General features: G+C 38.5%; 1 protein-coding gene across 2 annotated transcripts; it reads right to left on the bottom strand.

The window, feature by feature from the left end:
* Window positions 1–400: 400 nt before the first annotated feature.
* LOC120786116 (pyruvate dehydrogenase (acetyl-transferring) kinase isozyme 2, mitochondrial-like) lies at window positions 401–15,481 on the bottom strand. Of its 2 annotated transcripts, XM_040121267.1 has the most exons (12): window positions 15,352–15,461; window positions 13,799–13,940; window positions 13,569–13,592; window positions 12,041–12,112; window positions 11,718–11,905; window positions 11,308–11,397; window positions 9,377–9,454; window positions 9,186–9,262; window positions 6,439–6,537; window positions 3,220–3,330; window positions 3,021–3,134; window positions 401–1,259 (listed from the first exon to the last, which is right to left on the bottom strand). In XM_040121267.1, exons 1-12 carry the CDS (start codon window positions 15,446–15,448, stop codon window positions 1,116–1,118), a joined length of 1,236 nt encoding a protein of 411 aa, XP_039977201.1. In that variant the 5' UTR covers window positions 15,449–15,461; the 3' UTR covers window positions 401–1,115. The 2 variants fall into 2 exon arrangements, with proteins under 2 accessions (XP_039977201.1, XP_039977192.1); XM_040121258.1 differs by lacking the exon at window positions 13,569–13,592 and having other exon boundaries at window positions 15,352–15,481.
* Between the last annotated feature and the right edge of the window lie 7,617 nt (window positions 15,482–23,098).

Here is a 23,098-nt window from a genome sequence, read left to right as displayed (position 1 = left end):
CTTCAAAGGACACAATAACACAGTGTCTGGGTCACACATACTATATCTGTGAATACAGTATAACAGGGAGTTATTATTTTCATACATAGTCAGATACACACATTTCAGTTTGGACTTGTTGCAGGTCTTCAACAACACACTGACTGAAGCGTTTTCTACACTTAAGTTCAGCTACAGTGGGATCCAAAAGTCTGAGACCATTTTGGGAAAGTTGTCTCAGACTTTTGGACCCCACTGTACTTAATGGATAACCATAACTGTCAAAGTGAAAACATGCTTACATAATTCTTTCACAGTGTTACACAACCTGCTAAACTGTTTTGCCACAAAGCATGAATTCAAGAGAGGATTTACTCAGATACATCCAAAAACATGGAGGGTCAAAGTAAACTGATGCAAAAAAAAAAAAAAAGAATTAACATTATAGTATGCTAGCTAACTCACTACAACTTATTATGGCTTCATGTGTCTTGTGTCTTCATGGACATAAATTATCTAAATAGCTGAGAATTTTCAGACAGAGCGTTACTAGCTAGCCGCTAGCGCTTGAGTTTTAAATCTGGATGTCCAGTTTTAGGCTGTGAAGACATGCTCTGTTAGTCTGTTATTCAAAGTAGATGGAAAGCTGTGTAGCTCCTAATAACAAATAGCCCACTTGTGATTTGACTGATTATGCTGGGGTTTTATCACAATCCCAATATTGGTCAGAAAATGTCCACAATTAGATATTTTCTACAAATTGTTCAGCCTTGCCATAACTTCATTTCGCCATCTCTTTTCTCTCTCTCTTTCAGGATTCAACCACTGCATCTTTGACTGTCCACCATTTTGACTCAGAATGTCAACCTCCTTTTTCTCTTTCTTTATCTACAGCACACGTGAAGAAAACAGGAGGAGATGGTGAGAAGGTGCTCGCTCAAATCTACAGAATTCCTAGACAATTAGGACGTCAATGCTGAGCATTCTCCTTCATCTGAAAGATTAACTTTTGATTACTTCAGCCCGCATTCACTGCCAGGCTAATAATTTTGGTCCAACAATGCCCTGCCTTTAAAGGGGATTTTTATGGTCAGCTTGTAAATACTTGTCAAAAGTCATATCGGGTCATTACTGAATCACTTGGCAGCACGGTAGACAGCCAGGTCCAATGGCTCCTTTGAGGGAATGCACCAATCATCTGCCTCCAAACTCAGCTTGTAGTGACGCAGAGCAGTCTTGTTAAAAACTGGCAGCCTCTCCACAGAGTCCGTAGACAACGCCTAGAGACAGACATAGAGAACAGATATTAAAGTAGGGTTTTTTTCTACCAAATGTGTTTTTTTCTGCTTGTATGTTTATTTGGACTTACTACGACATAAATTACGTCAGTAAATACCCCACCTGTTTAAGTGTCTGAAAAAAGGCAGTTGCTACCAAGTGTTTAAATGAGCCTACCAAGGTTGTTGGGGACATTTAACGTCATCATGCCGAACACAAAAAAAACCAATATACTAACCAGTCTTTAGTAGATCGCCTTTACAGTCTCAGTGCATGCATTTGTAAACCGTCATGTGAACGTGGTGTAGCTAGTTTATAGCCTAACATTAGCTTTTTACTTCTGCCAATTGTATTTAGGCTTCAAGAATCATAAAAATGTTTTTCATTTATGAAGATTATCTTGTTGAACAAAACATGTAAGTATCATAAATTTTGTTTGTCACAGAGCTAATTTTCTGCAATAATCTGAAAGCCAATGGATTTTTCCATTGGCTTTCGGATTATTGCATTATTGCAATTATTATTGGCTTTTTTTTGAGGGAACCACAGTGATGCTTACTTCCTTTCTGGAGTCTTGTCTTCACAAAATGTTTGCTAGACAACCAGCAGAGACTCCTCTTAAGCTAAGGTAACCGGCTGCTGGCTCCAGCAGCCGGTACAGAAGTGAGAGGGGAATCAGTCCACTCATATAACTCTCAGCAACAAAACAAATACAGTGTATTTCCAAAAATGATGAACTATTTTTTAAATTAGATTTTTATAAATCATAGATGTTTTGAAACTGATTACTGAACTCTGAACGACATTTAATGTCTGATTTTTTTAGAGGGCCTTTAATGTGACCCTGAGAATTTTGTTGAAGTGTCATTTCATAAATAAAATGTGCATCAAGTAAGATTAGTCAATCGGTTTTAAAAGAAATCCTACTGAGTAGTATTGTGTATTTCATAACCGGTTAAGAGGGTTTTACCCAAATTTGACACAGAATTGACACAGGAAGTGCTTTGATGAATTCCTGCCTCTGTCAAATTCTGTGTTGCCTGGTCCAAAGACACACAGGATGTTTAAGTCAACGTGTAGCCTAAGCTCCATCTCGCCTTATTAAGGCCTAATGTCAGAACAGAGATAAAGTAATATATGTGGGATGAGCAATTGGAGAGTGAGAACACTGAATCTGACCATAATTGGTAACGAACCAAAGTTGGGAGTGGGATACCCTGAATATTAAAGAGTTAATTTGCATAAGCCTATATATTTGGGACAACCCCTTGATATTGTTGGAGAATCAGAATTGGAGAATCAGAATTGGAGAATCGGACTCGAGTGGACCCTTGCAGGCTTTTTAATTTGACCTCAATGATTCTCTCCCTGCAAACTAAGTATACCTGATTTTTATAAATAAAGAAAACTCAAAAGGAGCATCGACATGCTGTGAATCATTCTTCTCCACTCAAGAGGTTCAAGGTCGTGATATACGACAGTAGCTTAAGAAAAAATACAGTCCTGGTTGAAACCATTGGCACCCCTGAACTCTAAGTATAACCTTGTTATTTAATGTAACTTGGCCAAAGATGAACAAATCAATCCTGCACTTACATTTGAAGAATTAAGTTAGTTGGCTAAAAAAATAACTGGATACATTTATTAGGACTTAAGACATATTAGAGAAAGGGGCCCTGATCTTAGCAGCTAAGCAGGCCATCCTTCATACTATATATCAGGCAATATGCTGGTGCAAACGTGCTTGTATCTGTATATATTACCCTCAGATGAATGACAGTGTCAGTGCCATAACCCTCCATGGAGTAGAGCTGTAAGTCTCCCTGGAAGTAGCGAGCATAGAGCCGAGAGATGGGCAGACCATAGCCAAACCCAGCCTACACACACACAAATACGCATATTAGCTCTTCTCATGTATTAATATTGTGTTTGATTGTGTGTTTTTGTGTGTGATTTGTTCACCAGTGGGGCTCTGTGTTTGTCTCCTATAGAGGGTCTGGGCGCTGTGGAGTACATGTAGCTGAACAGATGCTCTGTCTTCCTGAAGGGAACGCCACCTCCACTGTCACTCATCTGGAGAGAGAGGGAGATTATGGTGTGGTTAACACAGCAGTGAGGACTCAGCAGCACGACAGCAGATCGAAGCAAAATTAACAAAAAACTAGTCTTTAATGATTATGAAATGGTGGAGAGAAAACCTTCAGTTTTGTTACTATGCTAGCATAAAACAAACGTGATCAAAATCACCTAATAGTGTGCTGAGTTGATCCTGTCTAAATATGGCTGTATGGTATTCCAGGAACCAATGATGTCAATGAATGGGCTCTGTATAAGGGCAGATTATGAGTCACTGAATGATAACGAGGGTTTATGAGGTTAACTTAATATAACCTAACTGAGAAGCTGATGAGAGGTGATTGTGGTTAACAATAACAATGGGGCAAAGGGTGAAAACACTAGGGGGGACAAATTGGGACAAGAAAAAGACCTTTCTTTTCATAGCTTCTTTAAAAATCCTTACATACAGTTATCACCTTAGTGTGTACATGATGTATGTGTAACATTACAGTATGGCTTTAGTACAGGACGGATCACTGGTCTTTTTTAAAGTAAACAAGTTTTAGTTGTGCCGACTCTGGTTCTTTTCTTGGTTTGTTTATTCTTCTTTCAAGTAGTGACAAGCTAAACGACCTACTTAATGTTGTGTTGCATATGTTTGCTGATGCACTGTATGATTTTACAGCCACTTCTATCATCATGACAAAGAATAGTATATGTGCTTGCCTTGCATTTCTTTGCCAGACAAGCACAACAGGTTTGTGAAACATCGTAGAGGAATCTGGTGGACTCAACAAATCTTTTTTTCAATAACTTAATATAATTATATGTTTTATTAAGGTGTTCCTTAGACCCAGTTAAAAAGCCCTTTCCTGGAGAGGTGGGAGCTGTTCTACAGGGGATCTGAGCTTTTTATTTTTGTTGCTTCTGTTGTTGTTAATTGAAACATATTTAAATATATAATATAATTATATGTAAATATATATATGCATACAGCTGAAAATATGGCAGAGAGAAACAAAACTAATATCACCAGTCTCCATTGCCCACAAAAAAAAATTAAAATCTGCAGCATGGGATTTTTTGGATATCCCAAAAACCGATGGGGGGTTGTCCTCGAGGACATGCAAAAAACTTGGACACAAAGTGGCTGCCAAAGGACGATACACATCAAACATGTTTGCCCATCTTTGAGAACACCATCCCTCCATGCAGATCTATGTGTCATGTTTATTACTTTAATCCCCAATGAAAAAACTTGTGAACATGTAAACGTTGATCATAAAATGCTTAACGAAATAACTTTCCTTATCCCGGCTCCCAGCTACATCTGCATAGTCTATCTGTTCGGTGACCTCTTTCAACCAGGATTTACAGTCCTGGATGAAATTATTCAATTACAGAATTACAGTACAGAATTTAGAATATCTTCAGAAATAAATGCAAATTATCCAATTTTGTAAAATCTAAATGTTTTAATAAAATGTCCCAGGTTACTGGACAAAAGAAAATAAAAATAAAAACCCACAAAACTTGCATAATAGTGAAATAATACAAACACAAAGTGTAATCCAGACAAAATTATTGGTGCAATTATATTTGGTTTTAGAACCTTTGTTAACATTGACAGCCTCTAAAAGTTTCTTGTAACCATCTAGAAGCTTCTTGCACCTGTCTGTTGGTAGTTTCTGCCACTCTGCCATTGCTATGCGTTCAAGCTCTTTTAAGTTTGAAGGAGTCCTTTTTGTAATGGCAGATTTCAGCTCTCTCCAAGGTTTTCAATGGGATTTAGGTCAGGACTCACTGCTGGCCAGTTTAAAACAGTCCATCTTTTCTTTTTCAAACATTCTTTTGTGCTGCTGGATGTGTTCTTTGGGTCGTTGTCTTGCTGAAAGACCCAAGACCTTCGCCTCAAACCTACACACTAATTTCGTGTGAGGAACTAGTTTAAATTCATCAAAAGGGTGTCAATAATTGTGTCCAGCATACATTTTAGGTCTGTATTTTTTATTTCATCATATGAAAGCATTTTTTGGGCATTTTATTAAATATTCTGAATATACAAAATTGGCTAAATTGCATTTATTTCTAGAGATATTCTAAATTCTGCACTTAAAATTCAGGGTGACAGTCATTTCAACCAGGACTGTAAAAACAGACACACACTGACCCCAGAAAAAAACACACAAACAAATTTTCCTGACTCAGGGGGCTCACGTAAGTGAGTATGTGTGTGAGGTACAGACAGGATCAGTCTGGCTGCACTGTCGTACACCTACAGTAAATTGGCAACTCTTTTGATAATCGTTTAGAGCACTTGTGATGGTATTTCTCACTACTTTCAGAACTTTTATCAAACAATCAATCGATGAATGGAGAAAATATTTAGGAGATTAATCCATAATGAAAATAATCATTAATTGGATACAAAATAGTTCAAAAGAGCTCCACCATCCAGCTGTATGTAATGTAAAATCCTACTTTTACATTAATGTATGAATAATAATAATGTAATGAAATAATATATAATAGTATAAAAATCACAGGGGACATCTTTGATTATTGAGTACTTTTACTTTTAATACTTGATAATACATGATAATACTTACACACTTTGACATTTTTAATGCAGGACTTATACTTGTAACTGAGTACTTTTACTGTGTGATATTAGTACTTTTACTTAAGTAAAGGATATGAATAGTTCCTCCATCACTGGTGCTAACATGCAAACTAACATGCTTCAGCTAAAAAAAAAAAAAAAACCTTCTTTTTTCATTTCTTATGGGTCAATGTAACTAATAACAATAATAATAATTGGGAAATATCATATACTGTGATACCATGATAATTTCTGGGATGGTTATCATACCATGAAAATCTCACACCATTGCAACCCTACTTCCAATGCAACAACCCTCCCTTATTCCTTCTTTTCTGGTTTACTGAAGTGATTTCCACTCTGATTTCCAATGCAGTAGGGCTGAAGTTCATGCAAATGCAATTCTATTAAGTGGCCCACAAGTAAAACTCTCTAACATTTATATAATTTTTAGTCAGTTCTGAAACTGCAGTTTAGCTGCTAAGTTAACATTTTTCATGTTAGTTAGAGGAGTTACTCACCTTGATTGACAGGTCCTCTCCACCAAGGGAGACCATAACTTTGATAGGTGGGAGGGTCATGCTGGCCTCAGAGTTCTCAATGGTTGCTCTCATGGAATTCTACAGAGAGGACACAGGGAGGTTTATTAGCTGCTGTGGGAACCAAACTGCACATTCAGGCCAATATTGACATGTTATTAAAGGTAGGTAACAGATGATTAGGGAAGTTCAATGTGTTATAAAAACCATACTGAACTGCTTATGTCGGTAAATTCTCTTTTGGAATTTTAATTAATTTTGGATCATTTGAGAAACTAGAAACTTTTAGATCCTACACACAAAAATAAAGTGTTTTTGAATATACCTGAGCACTGGGTTGGTTGCTTCTCCATAACAACAGGGGTTGAGGCTCATACATAAGATAGTATTTCAGTGGATGGGTAATTGAGTATTGTTTGAGAGGTAACATAGAGTTGTTATTGAGTTGGGAAAATGTAAGAGGCAGAATTTCTGAAGCTTCTCTCACAACAGTCAGGATATCTCAGTCTCTGCTGCTTCAATTTTAACTCCTCTAACCAGTGTTTTTTTAGTCTGCTTCTTCCAAGTCCCACATCTTTAGGGAACTGCACTACTAAATCAATAGAGTGGCCCTTGAAAGGGTAACTACACACTAAATTGTCATTATTATAATAATTATTATTTTTCGTTGGTTTTCATATGATTTTGATAAAGGAGATTTTTGCAACAAAATTCATATTGTTTGTAAAAAGTCTTTTTCTGCTCTAGTTTTTGTCTGCTTGCGTTTGAATGTTTGGTTCAACGAAATTCTCTGCCACTTAAATTTCTTCTACATTCAACAAGTGAGCAATACTGTTGTTTCTTCAAAAACATCTACACATACAGGTACATCTATATTTTTTTAGACCTACATGTGCAAAACAGTGGAGCAAGAATAATAAAAACATTGCATCACTTACAAGGGCATTATCATCATATTTTAAAGGATAAATACTATCCCATCCCTACATATGGACCGTCAGTAGTAGATGCTTCAACTAAGTACAGACATCAACTTTAATGATTACTGTGAGTGCAGACAGGACAGAAACATAAAGTCTACTCACTGATTCATCTACACTGTTTGTGTTGACAAGATAGCAGGCTGACATCTGCAAACAGCTGTTAGCTAGTGATAGTTACCAGGAACAGACTGAATAAAGCCAAATCCACACACTGTATATTCGTCTTCCACTGCTTCAAATGTTGTAGCCAGAGATAATATCTCTTCAGCACACACAAACAGAGATCAGATCAGTGTGAGTCTTTTCTTCAGTCTATCCCTCTCATAGATGTGATCTCTAGATAGGCAACGAGATACCCAGAGTCAACTAACCATCTTGAGCGATGACAGTTTTGTAAACTGTGGCGGCTCTACAAGGACTGTAATTATTATTCTCGTCACACAAAGTAGCAAATGCAAAGATCAGTTTTTGGGATTTTAAGACTCAACATTGGATCATTAAAATAAATATTATTCAGAGAATTGATTTTTTTATCCAGGCCTACTGGCACTCCCACACAGACACACCTCCTACGAGAGACGCTAACTCAGCTACGACACAGGTACCTACACAGTGACTCTCTCAAAGGGACATGTTTTTCTCGTGAAAAACAGACACACCTCCTACGAGAGACGCTAGCTCAGCTACGACACAGGTACCTACACAGTGACTCTCTAAAAGGGACATGTTTTTCTCGTGACGCCAAACTCCCTGGATGTGTCTTAAATCACTTTCTTGTTCACTCATTCACTACTGACTTTACAAAAAGCAGTCGAAGCTTCGCTCAATGGTGAGCTGTAAGTTGAGGCTTACACTTTACTAATCATCACCATTTTGTGTCATCACTGTCAGGTGTAGAGCCGCTCAATAGTAATTTTCGCAACTATTAAATCGATAAAAAGCACATATATTATATATATAAAAGTGTTGCAGTGTGGGAATGTTAACAGAAAGTAGTGTACACATCATAGACTCAAATTTTACATTCTATTGTGGAATTTTTGAGGGCACTGCATAGTGAATACATTTACACACTCAAATAAAATGGCTGCCAATAAATGTAGTGTGCTATATGGTAAATAGGGAGTGATTTCAGACACAGCTCCTCTGAGTCTGACGGTAGCGTCTCAGGGCTGGATAGTTCTGACCACCAGCTCTATATCTCCGTCCATGCAACACTGAGAGGTGGTCAGTCAGTCTCACTCGTGTCCCCTGATCCTCCACGCTCTCTGCTCCCTGACTCCTCTGTTTGCTTTTTTAAATATGCTGCGAGAAGAGTCTTCCAGCTGAATTTGAAGGTGCAGTTATTCTTTAAGTTATCGAGGAGGTGCCTCTACTATTGTATATAGTATAACGTATTTCAAGGATCAGTCAATTAATCAATTAATTGATCAACAGAAAATATCTTGAAAATTTAATAATTTCTTTACTCATTTTCAAAGCAGAAATGCAAAAGATATGCTGTTTCCGGCATCTCAAATATGAAGGGTTTGATGCTTTCTTTGTGGTACATGGTAGTAAACTGAATATATTTTGGTTTATTTGTTGGCCAGACAAAACAAGACATTTTTCAGTTTTCACTACACAAAATTAATATTCGATTAATTGAGAAATTAATCGGCAGATTAATCAATAATGAAAATAATCGTTACTTTTAGCACTACTGTGAAGGTTTTTTTTGTATGCAGATGTGATATTATTGATTACCTTGAAGAGTTCAAAGAGCATGTGGTAAAGGTGAGATGGGATGTATGAAATCTGGATGGGCTCTCTGATGCTGTTGGCTAGGGGAGGGGAAAAAAAGTACTGTCAGTGTTCTTTAGACACAAACCTCAACATCTGATAAAAACTGTGTGTTTGTGTGTTTTGTGACAGTGTTGTGTGTCTGTGTGTCTCACCGTTCATCTGCCTTAACTCCAGCTCTGGTGCTCCCAGGTAATACTGCTCACACAGCAACTTAGCACTTTCATAGGCATCTGGAGAGAGAGAGAAAGAAAAAAAAACTCTATTCCTTTCCCTGTATGGACATGATAAAACAGATACAGATACAGTACAGATAAGCAGATGTGATAAATGCAAGGTTATCATCAGTGTAAACAGGATAAGTGTGTTCGATCACAACCAGCAGCTCTGACTCTGCCAACTGACTGAAACAGGCCCAAACTAGCAGCCTGCCAGCTCTGTCCCAGCGTCATTTAATGTCGTGATGAGCTATGTTCTAAAATGTGAAAATTCACTGCTTTTCTTGTTCTTACACTGCAGTAAATTAAGTATTGTTGGAGACAACCTCACATTTAATGTTTTTAGCTTGTGGTCTTGGATATTATCACAGGGATTTATATACACCACCGATCAAAAGTTTTAGAACAGCTCAATTTTTCCAGTTGTTATTGAGACTCATGTGGTTTAATGTCTCAGTTTTTCTGAAATTGAAGCATAGAACAAATAAACAACTGGTGATTAAAAAAAAAAAGGAATCGTGGAATCTTTTTGTTGAACTAAATTGAAACATTCAGCAGCAAAACACACTCCTGGCATTCTTTTTATAATAGAAATTAAATATTTTTCAAAAAAGTTCTTCCCAACACCGTTGCAGAAGTTCACACAACAGTGTTACATGTGCAGGTCGCTTCTGTCCGGTTCATCCCAAACCAGCTCGTCTTGAGAGTCTGGAGACTATGCTGGTCTTCCATCATTTGAAGCCTACCATCATGTTCTTTTCTTCTAAGGTAGTTGTGACACAGACTGGAGGTATATTTGGGTCCTTGTCTTGCCATAGGATGAACCCCTGATAGGCCCCCTATTAAATTTCTCTAGCAATGACAATATCATTAAAATTCAACAGATTTGCAAATAATTAAATTAAAAACTAACATGCAGTTTACTTTGGGGCTTCCAAGGGGCCGGGGCTCCTATGAATCTGGGGGGGTCTAGGGCACTTTGCCTAGTTGGTAGTTCAGCCTTGTGCCATATTAAGCTGCAACTTCAGATCTACCAAATAAAGTATATTAACAACATCTTTTCTATTTTGTGACATTTTTTTCAATCGTACTCCTGTGTCAGATACTGTATACCACTCTGTACACTGCATACATTATCTGTATTTATTGGAGTCACATGCCATGCTTACAAAGTTTCTAAATAAATAACTAGAGACCCTGATGGGATCACATCGAACGCGATGCCCATCAACATGTTGACCATGATTACGCAGTAGTCATTACAACATTATTATACGAGTACTCAGTAGTCATCAATACATTATTGACAGGCGTTGTGGCTGGTGTGGACCTTTTGCAAGATGGCCTGCAGTTTTACCTAATGTCTTAGAGTGGACAGGAATGATTGAAACTGGAATACAGTGATACACAACTTAAAACAAATGTGGGCCAGGAATATAAAGTGGGGGGGCCAATCTCCTTTTCCCTCCTTCCAACATCCCTTAATTCCTGCACCCTACACACCCGTAAGGTTTTGTGACTGTATTTTATACGGTTCTGACACTGCTTAAATCCGTCCACAAACAGACAGACAGACAGACATATGAACATCTGCTAAAGTACTCAAAACTGCCTTTGTGGTAGACAGACACACACACACACACACACACACACACACACACACACACACACACACACACACACACACAACAGCCACATTGTTGTGGCTGGTAAAAATCATGGATGAAAAGTCAGTGATTTTAGGACAACATAATGCAATTAAGAGCAAGAATCAGCTGATTTGTTGTACGTGTCTAAACTTCATTACCACAGCTCAAATCAGCCTTTCTCTTTCTCTCTCCCTCTCTCACTCTCCTCTTTCTCCTCACCTCGTGCAACCTCTGTTACATCACACATGGAGTCAATGCAGCCAATGGTGTTGGGGTGGGCGGGGTTTGTGTTGCCGTTGAAGACCAAAGCTGCAAGAGAGTAGAGTAAGAGGAAATCAGTTATTGCTACCACTAGTTGCTGTAGTTTATGAGCCTTAGTAGATTATTAGTAGTTTATCAGCTCTATATTTACATAATCTGACCATTTGATCATTGATTTCTGGTTATGTAGTAAGGTGTAGTTATAACAATCTGAGCTGAAGTGCATCTGGCTGCAACTACACTATCCCTATGTGTTAGGTTGGAGGCAGAGGCTGGTATTTTGAGTGTGTGTGTGTGTGTGTGTGTGTGTGTGTGTGTGTGTGTGTGTGTGTGTGTGTGTGTGTGTGTGTGTGTGTGTGGCAGCTCACTGTGCTGGTTGATGAGCATGCGGATGGAAATGAGGCTGGTGTAGAAGCGATCCAGGAAGTACTGGATGTTGTGGTCAGTAACGGCGTCCTGCTGACCAAATGCATCTTTGTACTCGATGACTCCCTGAGCCATGGTGGGGACCACTTCATTGTGCCGGTTCCTGATGGCCTCCAAGACCTCCAAAAAGCTGGGATTGGAGGGGTGGAGGAGGGCAAAAGAAAGAAGAAGGGAGGGAAAGGACAAAAGCAAGTTAGGTTAGAGAAAAAGAAAGCAAAAGCAATGCTATCCTGTCCAGTTCTGTTCTGCCCTGTGTTGTACTCACGTCTCGAGGACTCTCTGGTCATCAGGGTTCTTGTCCAGAAACTCAAGGATCTCCATCAGGCTCTGGATGTACCTGAAAGAACACAAACACGGGAGAGTCTATGACTAACTAGCACCCTCGCAGTCACAGGGTATAGTGGCAGCTACAGCATGGTAAACACACAAGTGCAAGTACACATATTAACCTCACTACTGTTGGTATCATCAGTACATTCCAGTGGTAGAGCAAGACATTAAAACAGAGTGGAGTAGATGACACTGCCATCCATCACTAGTCCTGATATGTGGTAGGCAAGTGTGTTTGATGCAATTCAAAGAGCATAACTCCAACGTGACTCCTGTTCCCTGAAACGACCCACTTCCCAGCAGATCACAAACAGCCAGCAGTCTGCTAATCAATTAGTCCTGCTTGCTGTTTGTTATTAGAGACTAATTAACAGTCAGTATCGTGCTTCTCCTGTTAGAGCAAACAAATCTGCTCTGTAAATCATGGGTTATCTCCTTTAAAAACGAAATCTGAGTTCAAAAGGGAGAACTTTGTATTTAATATTTTTCGGTTTCATGATAATGCTCAACAACTGTGTAATAGTCAGCAAGAATGCTGTTGGTTTTCTTTCTAAACAGACAGAAACAAAAAGAGCCACAGACTTTGAACCACCACACATGTAAGCTTGCTAGCATGCCTTTTTATCTACTAGCATGAAATCATGTCTCGTATTGCGCCTCAGCTTGCTGGATAAGCTGCTGAACAAACATCCTCTGAGGGAAAAGTGCACTGTTAATTAGCAACATTTCAGCAATCTCCTTAGCAAAATAGATCGCTAAACTAGCTACTAACTAACTATTAGTAACTAATTCTATTTTGGAAAACTAAGCCTCTGTGCCTGGTAAATTCCATGACACTAATAACCCCTGCACTGAAGACCGTCTGAAATTTGTCCTATCATTCACTGCTAGCCCTGTTCCCCCATTTTTTCTCCACCAAAAGATCTAGGAGTGTGTTGAGAAACATTTGGTCAGCATCCATAATTAAACTGTTTACTGATGAATGACGCTTAAGTCCGACTTTTCATTTTGTATCATTTTGTAACTCAGCAGTGCGGCTGCTGTTCTGAACATGCTGTTCCCTTCAGCTGCAACAACAAGCAGGAAGGACTAGGACAATGAAGAAGAAGAAAGGTGGGGGTTAGAGGAGGGACTGGGACAAAGTTCAGCTACCCTCCCTCTCTCCTCCCTTGCTCTTTAATATAACATCGGGTTACATCTGAGCCCACAGTCCACTGTTGGCCTGCTATTCATAGCAGTTGGATTAAAAACCTTGCAATGCTTAAAAATGAGGAACTACTCCACTCAAATGAAGCATTTGAAAGAGTTTTCAAAAGTGTGAAGGGTCAGCGTACTGCCTCTGCTCAAACAGGAGAGTATGAGGCTGTACCTGAAGTAAAAACATGAAAATCTCCGAGGGTGCAAAGTTACATGTAATCTTGTCACTTGTACATTTTAAAATCAGTAATTCGAATGCCACTTACGTGTTTTGAGGATGCTTTGTACTCCTTTGAAAAAAAAAAAGAAACACCATGTAACAGTATTTCTACTTGAGTAGGATGTTCTATGGCTTAGAGTTCTGTGCTGGACAGGATTGATATGTAAGGTCAGTCAGTAAACAAGTCGGTAAGTCATTCACCAGTCAATCAGGTATTCTCCTAGTCATTCAGCCAATCATTCAGTGAGTATTCAGCACTCCACTGCTGTTTCTCACCAGGTCTGGACCAGCTGGATGTAGGGCATGGCCAGCAGTCGGTCTGGCAGCAGGTTGATCTCCTTCATGATGTTGGACAAACGGACAGGAAGTTCCTGACGAAGGAAGACAAAGGACGTGCGCTCACAGGCATTGGTCGAACCTGGAGGACAGAACAGTAGATTATAAATCAGAGTACAAGGTTACAAATAATTTATTACTGGTTTACGTACTCCGAATTCAAGGTAAACGTACTTGTTTTTTCCAATATTTATAAGAATTAACTGATTAAATACTGCAATTCCTGATTGAACCATGAGAAAAAATTTGGATAATTAGCACAAAACTAAGTAACTGTACAAAAATTATTGGGTTGGTGAGGAAGAATGAGTCTTAGGCTTCAATTTTTTTTATAAAGCGAGGCCTTCTTAGGGGAATTAATGTTTTTGTTTAAACTGCCAGAACTTGTTTGCCCCAATGTAAACATTAAACATTTAATTTTTTTTAATTTTTTTATTATTTATCCCCTTAGGGGCAGCTGAAGCAAGTCGTGAAAGCAACATTGACACATCATCACTTTTTAAGTTAAAATGGTAAAACTCAACCTTCATCTGGACTCATGTTTCTGGCCATAAGATGAATGTAAGTCCAGCGTTCACTCTTTTAGCTCTGTTTTTGGTCTCTACCAACTCCTGAGGGAAATATCTGGCTCTTCAGCTGCTAAATGCTCAGCGTTCACCAGCATGTCTGCTGTTTGATGCGCAGCAGGGAGTTTACAGTGGGTTTTTAGAGCTTTTTCACAGAAAACAGTTGCCTGCTGTGGTTGAAAAATTATAGTGGTGAGAGTGAAACAGTAAATTTAAGTGCCAGGCAGCTAAGCAGTGAGCTAAAACCTACTATGAAGCTCTGTAAAGCTGAGCTGTAGATTTTTCATAAGTGAAAGTTGATGAAAATTTTTTGATTAAGCTATTTAGGTAACTATTAATTATACTGCAAAGTAACTGGGAAACAAAAAATAAAAATATGAACGTATGATGAGAAAAAAAAGTCAGAGTACACTACAATCTCTAACATACGTCTTCATCTGTTGCTCTCATTGTCATTATTGTCATCGCTATCATTTGCGTTAACATGAGCAGCAGCAGTGTTACTACCACAAACATCATCACTGAGATCCGAAAGGTCACAGCAGGCTGACAGCATGTAACTGACACCTTGTTTTCCTTCAGTTGTGTGATCAGATGATGAAATAAAGCCAATGAGACGAGTTAGGAAACCTTAAACAGAACTGTTCTTTCTGGTCACAGAGCCCATCCTGCTGATAACCTTCTGCCCTCTAGCAACGATTTACTGCACAATGCAGCAGTGTACTGATTGTAGCAAAAAGACACAGTCCGACTTCTGAGGCTTTATAGATTAAATACTTCTTACCTCAATCTTATTTCTGTCCAAAAAGAATATTTACTATAGTTCCTATATACTTAAATTTGAAACAAATATAATCAAAAAAATAATAGTTCAATTAGGAAATAATGAAATCGTAAACACAATGATAATAGATACATCGCACTCACCAAAGTCCAAGAACTGCTTCACTGAAAGAGGAGAAGGGGAGAATTTGGAGAAATGATCTATGTGTTTGGGCACGTTGGCCAGCGCCGTACCCTTCATCAGAGACCGAACAAATTTCATCTTACTCGTCATCCTCAAAGTCAAACTGCAGAATTAAAAAAAAAAAAAAGCACAGGTAACGGGATATAAAACCCCTGTCGTACAAAGAGTTCACTGAAAGTTCATAATGATTGTGCGGTTGAGTAGTCCATGAGATGCTTTACAGTCTGCAGCGCTACGCACGAGACTCCTATTTAACAGACGACGTCAGCCAATGGCAGAGCGGGGTGGGCGACAGCCGGCGAGTTGAATTCCAGGAATCCCATTTACTTCCACTCTTGGAAGACAGTGAACAAGGAGGCCTGTGGTTTGTGTGTGTGTGTGTGTGTGTGTGTGTGTGTGTGCGTGCGTGCGTGCGTGTGTGTGTGTGTGTGTGTATTTTTTTCTTTTCTTACATCGTTTCGATATGTCTGCTGTTATCATACTAACACAAACTGTAAAAACAGAAACGCCATTGCCAGTACATGTGCATTACTCAAGTGACAATGAGAACTCAAGTCCTATCAGAGACACTCAGTTGGCAGTTGATCACAGGTACACCTATCTAAAACTAAAAAAAATCCTCCCCTCATGACGATTATAAAGTTCAGTTTTTGTTGAAAGTGCTTTAGAGAGGTGCTGGTTCATCTTTATGATCATTTTGGCGGATGTAGTTTGTGCTGCTGTTGAACTGTATTGCATTATACAGAGGAGTGTCTCTGTTATTTAACCTACCCTAAATGATATACATAGAAACATAGTCCATCTCTTGCATAATACATTAGATTTTCCCATTTCTCAAGTTGGGTTAGGGTTAATAAGAGATGTCCCTGCTCTTTTTGTAATACAAAAGCAAAATATAAAAAAGATATTTTTGCTTTGGTGGTGGTCCAACTTCAGTGATCGCCCATGCTGTGTACCATACCACACCACAAACTTCCTACTTTCCCAACACCACCTTCTGACTCCACGAGTAATATGTTCAAGGCCAGATAAAGTAGATGACATCAGGGATGATGGGGCACTTAAATGTGCATTTGTCTCAGCACCAGAGCGCAGGATCCCGACCTTTGTCTGAGACCCGCCTACCCTTCCTGAGCATATACTGTATCTCATGAGGCTATATGCCTATGTTGCATTCTATGTAGCTAAATTTATTCAAATATTGAGTGCTGAGAACCACCTATCCACCACCACCATCACCTCTCCATCTCCGCCGGGAACAGAGTCCAAACATATTTAATCAACGAGTCCTCAAAAAGTTGCCTTTAGATATGTATGCAAGTATGACTGTCTGTCTGTCTCACCCTGTGATAGACTGGTGACCTGTCAAGATGTTCCAATCATGTCGCCCTGGGACAAGCTCCAGCCCCCTGTGACCCTGCACAGGATAAATGAATTAGATACTGTAATGGATGGATGGTAGTTCAATTGGCTGTGTCCCAAGAATCATTTAAATTTTTACCATGTTTAAACCACCCTCTGTATGTTTTTTTTCTAGCCAATGTAGGCTACAAATTCTTAATCTTCTTGTTTTTAGACCATATGGAAGTTCCCTGTCAGAGAAAAAAACCAACCTATCATCTTACAATGAGAAAAGTTTGTTTTAATGAGATATGCTGGTTTTGAAAAATAATGAGAAAGATTTGTGATATAACATGATATACATCATAAAAGGTGAAAAGGATCTTTTAAAATGTAGAACAGTTTCTGAGAAACGGAGCAAATATTTTTGTAATGGTAGCTACAATCTTTGCACACAACTTGAGAAATGGCTTTAAAATCTTTTATCATGCACCAGGCAGAATATTTTTTCAGCCAGGTGGTTAGAAGTGTCCTAACAGAATCTGGAAATACCTTCAGAACAGCAATAAGTGTTATGAAACAATACCCCCCCCCCAGGTAATTGTCACAACCAGTCATCAAATGCCATCAAAAGGTAAAAGGAAACGAATTTCATCCCCTCAATACTCAGTGATAAATGGACTCCAAAACATGGATGTTCATTGAACTCCTTCTGCTTCATGCTGGTTTTCATTTCAGCCAGCAACAGTGAACACAACAGCTGTGCATCCTCCGTGTACCATCCACACTTGATGATCAGTGGGTTTACTACACAGGCAAAACACAGGCGGTTTAAATCGCAGCATCACTCATTCACATTTTAAATACAAATGTGTGCTGATGTTGATCACTTTATCTGTTTTTTCAGTGTAACAGACGGTAGGATTATCTGAGTTTCACTCTGTCACTTGAAAAAACTGGGTCTGTAATTTATTTGCCACTTAACAGTGTTGCTGTCCAACCAGGTCGACGTTGTGTTGTTGGTTAAACCACACACGTCCGCTGATGGCAACTCTGTGCATCGGAGCGTGCACTGTTTGTGGTGTAGCTCCTTACCACTCTTTGTCCTGTGTGCTCTGTGTTTTAATGAACCTCCAACAGGTAGCTGCTGATGTAAGAGTTAATACTGGAAATACAAAAGAAAAAAAAAGCAACATAGCACAGTACAGGTATAACATAAAGATGTATGACAATGATGAGATTAATAATAAAACTAATAATTATAATAATAGGGTGAATAATAATACCAATAAAACTAAATATAATAATAGTAATGATAATCATAATCATTGAAGCAGTGGGTGTTGAGTAGGATCACGGGGGCAATAGGTGGTTTGCAGTCACAGCTCCAGACTCTCTAGCACCAGGGGCAGAATACCTTCAGAAAGTGATAATAGGAGAGAGGAGAGAGACGAGAAAGCACAAAACTATGGGAGAGAGAAGAGGTCAAGTTAGTAACGAGCGTTGATGCCATATCAGTGTATATGTATATGCATATATATCTACATATAGTTTCAGAAATACTCAACCCAGCCCATCTGGCACCAACAATCATGCCACGGTCAAAGTCACTGAGATCACATTGTCCCCATTCTGATGATAGTGAGAACATTAACTGAAGCTCCTGACCTGTATCTGCTGAACTTTAAGCATTGCTCTGCTGCCATATGACTGGCTGATCAGATAATTGCACAGGGGTACAGGTGTTCCTACTAGAGTGCTCGGTCAGTGTATATCCATGACCCATTTTCAGAGATTTAGGCCTTCAGTATAAACCAATGGATTTGAGGCTGAGAGCCAGTACTGATACACGTGTTGCTGGTTTGGGTGTTTGAAGAAATTTGAAGAATATAGAATATTGTCAGCCTTATCCTTTAATGTTTTTATACAAAATGTTTTATCATAAAGCCTAATAATACGGGTCAGAGTAAGTACAGTGTTTTTGCTCAACAAGCAGTATTGCTCTGTATGGAATGGTCAGATCATTTGTTAAATAATAGATGGCTGCAATAAACTTGCTGTGCCCCTAAGAAATACCCAGTGTCTGTAGACTCTCACAGCTACTGCAACAGCAGCAGGACTGGTATCTAGCACGGTAAAGTATTCTTTTCCCAGATCCATTTAGCTATATTTGATTATTAGTCAGCCATGAAAACCATTTTTGAGAGTGAAAGGGATATAGGTTACATTTGTTTTTCCCAACCTGGACTTCCAAGACATAACTCGTGCAGAGATGAAGATTCAGGAAATTCATTATATATAACGAGCATGTAGCATGTTAGCATAGTAACGTTTGCTAATTAGCACTAAACAGAGTACATGTGAGGCTGATGGGAATGTTATTAGTTTTTCAGTTATCTGGTCAGAAACCAAAGTGTTGGACAAAGTGAAAATTTGAGATGATGGTAGTGCTTGATGAAGGGTGAGGGGATCACCAAAGCAACTCTGTCTCCCAGAAATGATGTTTATATATAATTAATTTACAACAGCAAATACACTTTGTTTTTGTAAAATGTATTTGTTGTGTGTTAATTCCGACCAGCTTTCCTTGTCTATTAACATAATGAGGATATTTTGTTCATTTACGATTCCGCAAATCACAAATATGTTGATACTGAATGGATCAGTGAAATGTTTACAAAATTTCTGATCTTGCAGTACAATATCCATTTGTAGTGGCTACAGCATTATTCAACTTTTTTTTAGTCATGTTTTCTGCTTATGTTTAGGCACTCACAGCACTTGGTTAAGGTTAGGGAAAGATTGTGGTCTGGTTCAATACAGAAAATGAGTGACTTCAGTGACAAAAGTCCTGGTTTTGGTCTAAATTATTGAGATATTTCAGTCTCGACCAATGTGGGGGACTGGCAGTGCCATCTCTGGAGCCATGCTGCTAGTGTGGCAAACCAAAAGTGATCATTGTTGGCTTCTAAAGGTAAAATGTTATTGCAGCCTGCTGCTGTAATGAATTGTTTATAATTATACTAGTGTTCATGAAGGTGTCACTACTCTCTATGCATTCACTGGACCTGATGGAAGAAACAACCCTGCAGTTCTTTTCCATGTTTCCTTAAGAGGCAGTTCATATAAAGAACACTAGATGGAGAAAGAGAGCTAAACACTGAACATTCTAATACTCTTTCCTCCATATGGCAATTATGAATCCATATCAATTAGATTCATATTTTAACACATTGTGTCCTGTCTTGTTTTATGTGCAACTTTAAGTTTCTGTCAAATTTATGGCAGAGTAGTGTCTGGTATGTAATTAAGCGACGGTATTGATAGATTGATACATACCGTGGCTGATTTTTAACACTTAAATGCTGGAATGTTACAGCTGCTGGCATTTTAAAAAAAGATTCTTGTTATCCATGTACTTATCACTTTTCATGTGCTGTTGACTGCCAGCCTCCCAGTTCAACTGGTGCCCACAGATCCTGTCATGCTCAGTTACTGTATTATTCCTATACTGTATCTATACTTTATTATGCCATTAATATACAGTATGTGCAATATTAACTGAGTCACTTCCTCAAAAAAAGACCAATTTCTTGATTTCTATATATTTTCTAATTTCACCACTTATGCATATATTCAGAATGGATCAAATGACTAAGACATATTTGGTAAAGGTGCAAACTTAGTTGGTCACTAACACTGATTCTGACTTGAAATACAGTCAATGAACTACAGAAAAAAAAATCTGTAAATAATGTCAGGAGTACACATGAGCTTTAGGTGTCTTCCTGCACTGCAACAGAAAGTATCCTATAAATATGTATATTTGACTGAGATGTTACACATATATATCAAGTGTTTTCAACATCTGATAAAAACCTGTGCTCATTTATCAGTTAGTAACTTTATCAGAAGCTTGTTAACTGTTTTGTTGTTGTTTTTTTTGGTTTTTAAAGAAAAACCCTTATGTCTGCTGTCATCTCTACTCCCTCTCAGTATTAGAAAGAAGCATTTCTTGGAACAATTGTTACATCTATTGACACCAGGCTCATACATCTGACACTGATGTCTACATATTGTTAACTTGTAATGTCAATAAACAGAGAATTTAAATGTGTTTTACTGACAAGTAGATGACTATCATATGGCTGATGGAAAAGTTGCTCATAGATTTATGCTATGTATATATTTATCACATAAAGTTTACAGAAAACAGGCCTTTTCAGGGATTGAGAAATTGGTTAACTTACAGCTTTTTCCTTTAGTAACTGAAGTAAATGAAGCCTTGAAATTTAATGCAAACAATACACCTACAGGTGCCCCAACTTTTGTTGATTATTTACAAACCCTCTGTCTGTACAAAGGCAGTGTTGGAACAAACTGTTACTACACCCTCTGTTGCAATATTAGCACAACACTGTACTGCAGGAAGTAGAGCTGTATATTGCTGTCAGAATGGTGGGAAAAAGACAAGTAACAGAGGAAGACAGACTGGTTGGTCAGGCCTTCATCCTACAAAGACTCAAAACATTGGAAGAACAGAACTAGATGGTGGCTTAGCAGGATGGAAGACCAGCAGAGTCTCCAGACTTAAACCCCACAGAGCTGGTTTGGGATGAACTGGACAGAAGGTGGAAACAAAGCAGCCTACAAGTGCAACACATTGTGGGAACTTCAGCAAAAGTGTTGGGACAAACTTTCTGAACAATGAACATCACGTGTTTTCAGCTGCTGGATGAGTCAAAAATTTAGATAAAATTTAGTTCAACAAAACAATTCCATGATTCCTTGTTTTTTAAAATATTCAGTTGTGTAGATAGTAGTAGTAGTAGATAGTGTACATATACATATACACTGTATATCAGTGGCGTGCAGTGACTTTTACAGATACGCAAGCAGCTAGATCAGAACCAACTACACCCCCCACCCAACCCTCCTCTTTGTTGTTGACCAAGGTGATTAGTAAGAACTTGTACGGATCTGAGATGATAAATCACAGTGTAATTTGCTTGTTTGAAGACTGTTGAAGTTATTTTCTAATGGGTAAGTACAGTTTCCACACCCTTCTGCGCATGTGTATAAGAATGCGTGCAATATCATAACTGATCTCACAGTGGTGGGAGTGGCGTCAAGGGCTGCTTGACAAGCACACTTGTCTTTAGCAAAGTATAGCTATGTGGGAGAAAACCTTCATCAGGGCCAGATGGGTTCATATTCTCAACCACACGATTTGTAGTCTTCAGTAATACATTCTGTAATCCTTAGAATTCAATATGAAGTTATTTTATTGTAGATTAAAATTACAGAGTACAATAAACCGAGCTGGTCCCAGGAGCAACTGCCTAGGTTCCTTTGAGCATTTAATTTTATAACAACCCATACTCCTTCTATTGTGGGCCTAGCAGTAAGTACACACCCATTGTTACACCTCCTAAGTTTGGCCTGTTCATCAAGCCATCATTATTTCATCTCTCTAGGCGCTTCCCGCTATGATTAGTTGCTCTTTGAGAATTAATGGCGTATATATTCCTCAGTAGCTGACTCCCGTACCACTTGGTTACATACACCATTATATTCTGAAGCAAGCACATGTCCTTATGCTTCCTCCCGAAACTTCTCTCAGTCAGCATTCTTGATTCTGAGATTCTTTTTTTAATGGTAACTTAGCCCGTACCATACGCGTGTAGTGTACTGTACAGGCCGAAACCACCACTCCAGATTATTCCAGGTCAGCATGAAGCTCTTTACATGTCTCGGTTGGTGTTTTTTCCACAATCCACATCAACCTTTGCAGACTTGTCACACTGAGTCTCTTCTTAGTTCCACGTCCTGGAAGCATCTTAACAGTTTTATGACTGTGAAACTTCTTGATAACACTATGAACTGTTGAAACAGGGATTTCATGATCTTTGACAATTGCCTCGAAGCCTTTGGAATTGTTTTTTTTATTTTTTTATTTTGGTATTAAAAAACGGTTAGAAGAACTTAAAATTCAGGGGTGCCAATAATTTCAACCAGGACTGTAAATGCATATATATTTATACAGTATATATATACAGTGGGATTCAAAAGTCTGAGACCACTTTCTCATTGAAGTGAATATATGTGTATATATATTTAAGAAAATGTTACAAGAACAAAATAAATTTACTGAAATAATAGGAAAAAAAAATCAGAACCAGAGCACCATAAATGTATACAAAACTTATGTAATTATGAAGTGTGCTCTGTACAACTAATATCAACAGGCCATCCAGGACAGTGATCATAAATTGGATCCATTGATATTGAAAGGGGCCTAACCAATAACAATGTATGAATAAGTGAGAAACACTGAAGAAAATGAAGAAAATGTTGAAACTAACA

This window comes from Xiphias gladius, chromosome 3, assembly GCF_016859285.1.
Source record: "Xiphias gladius isolate SHS-SW01 ecotype Sanya breed wild chromosome 3, ASM1685928v1, whole genome shotgun sequence".
NCBI lineage: Eukaryota > Metazoa > Chordata > Actinopteri > Istiophoriformes > Xiphiidae > Xiphias > Xiphias gladius.
Note: the sequence above shows the minus strand (reverse complement) of the source record. Positions and strands in the feature narration are given on the sequence as shown.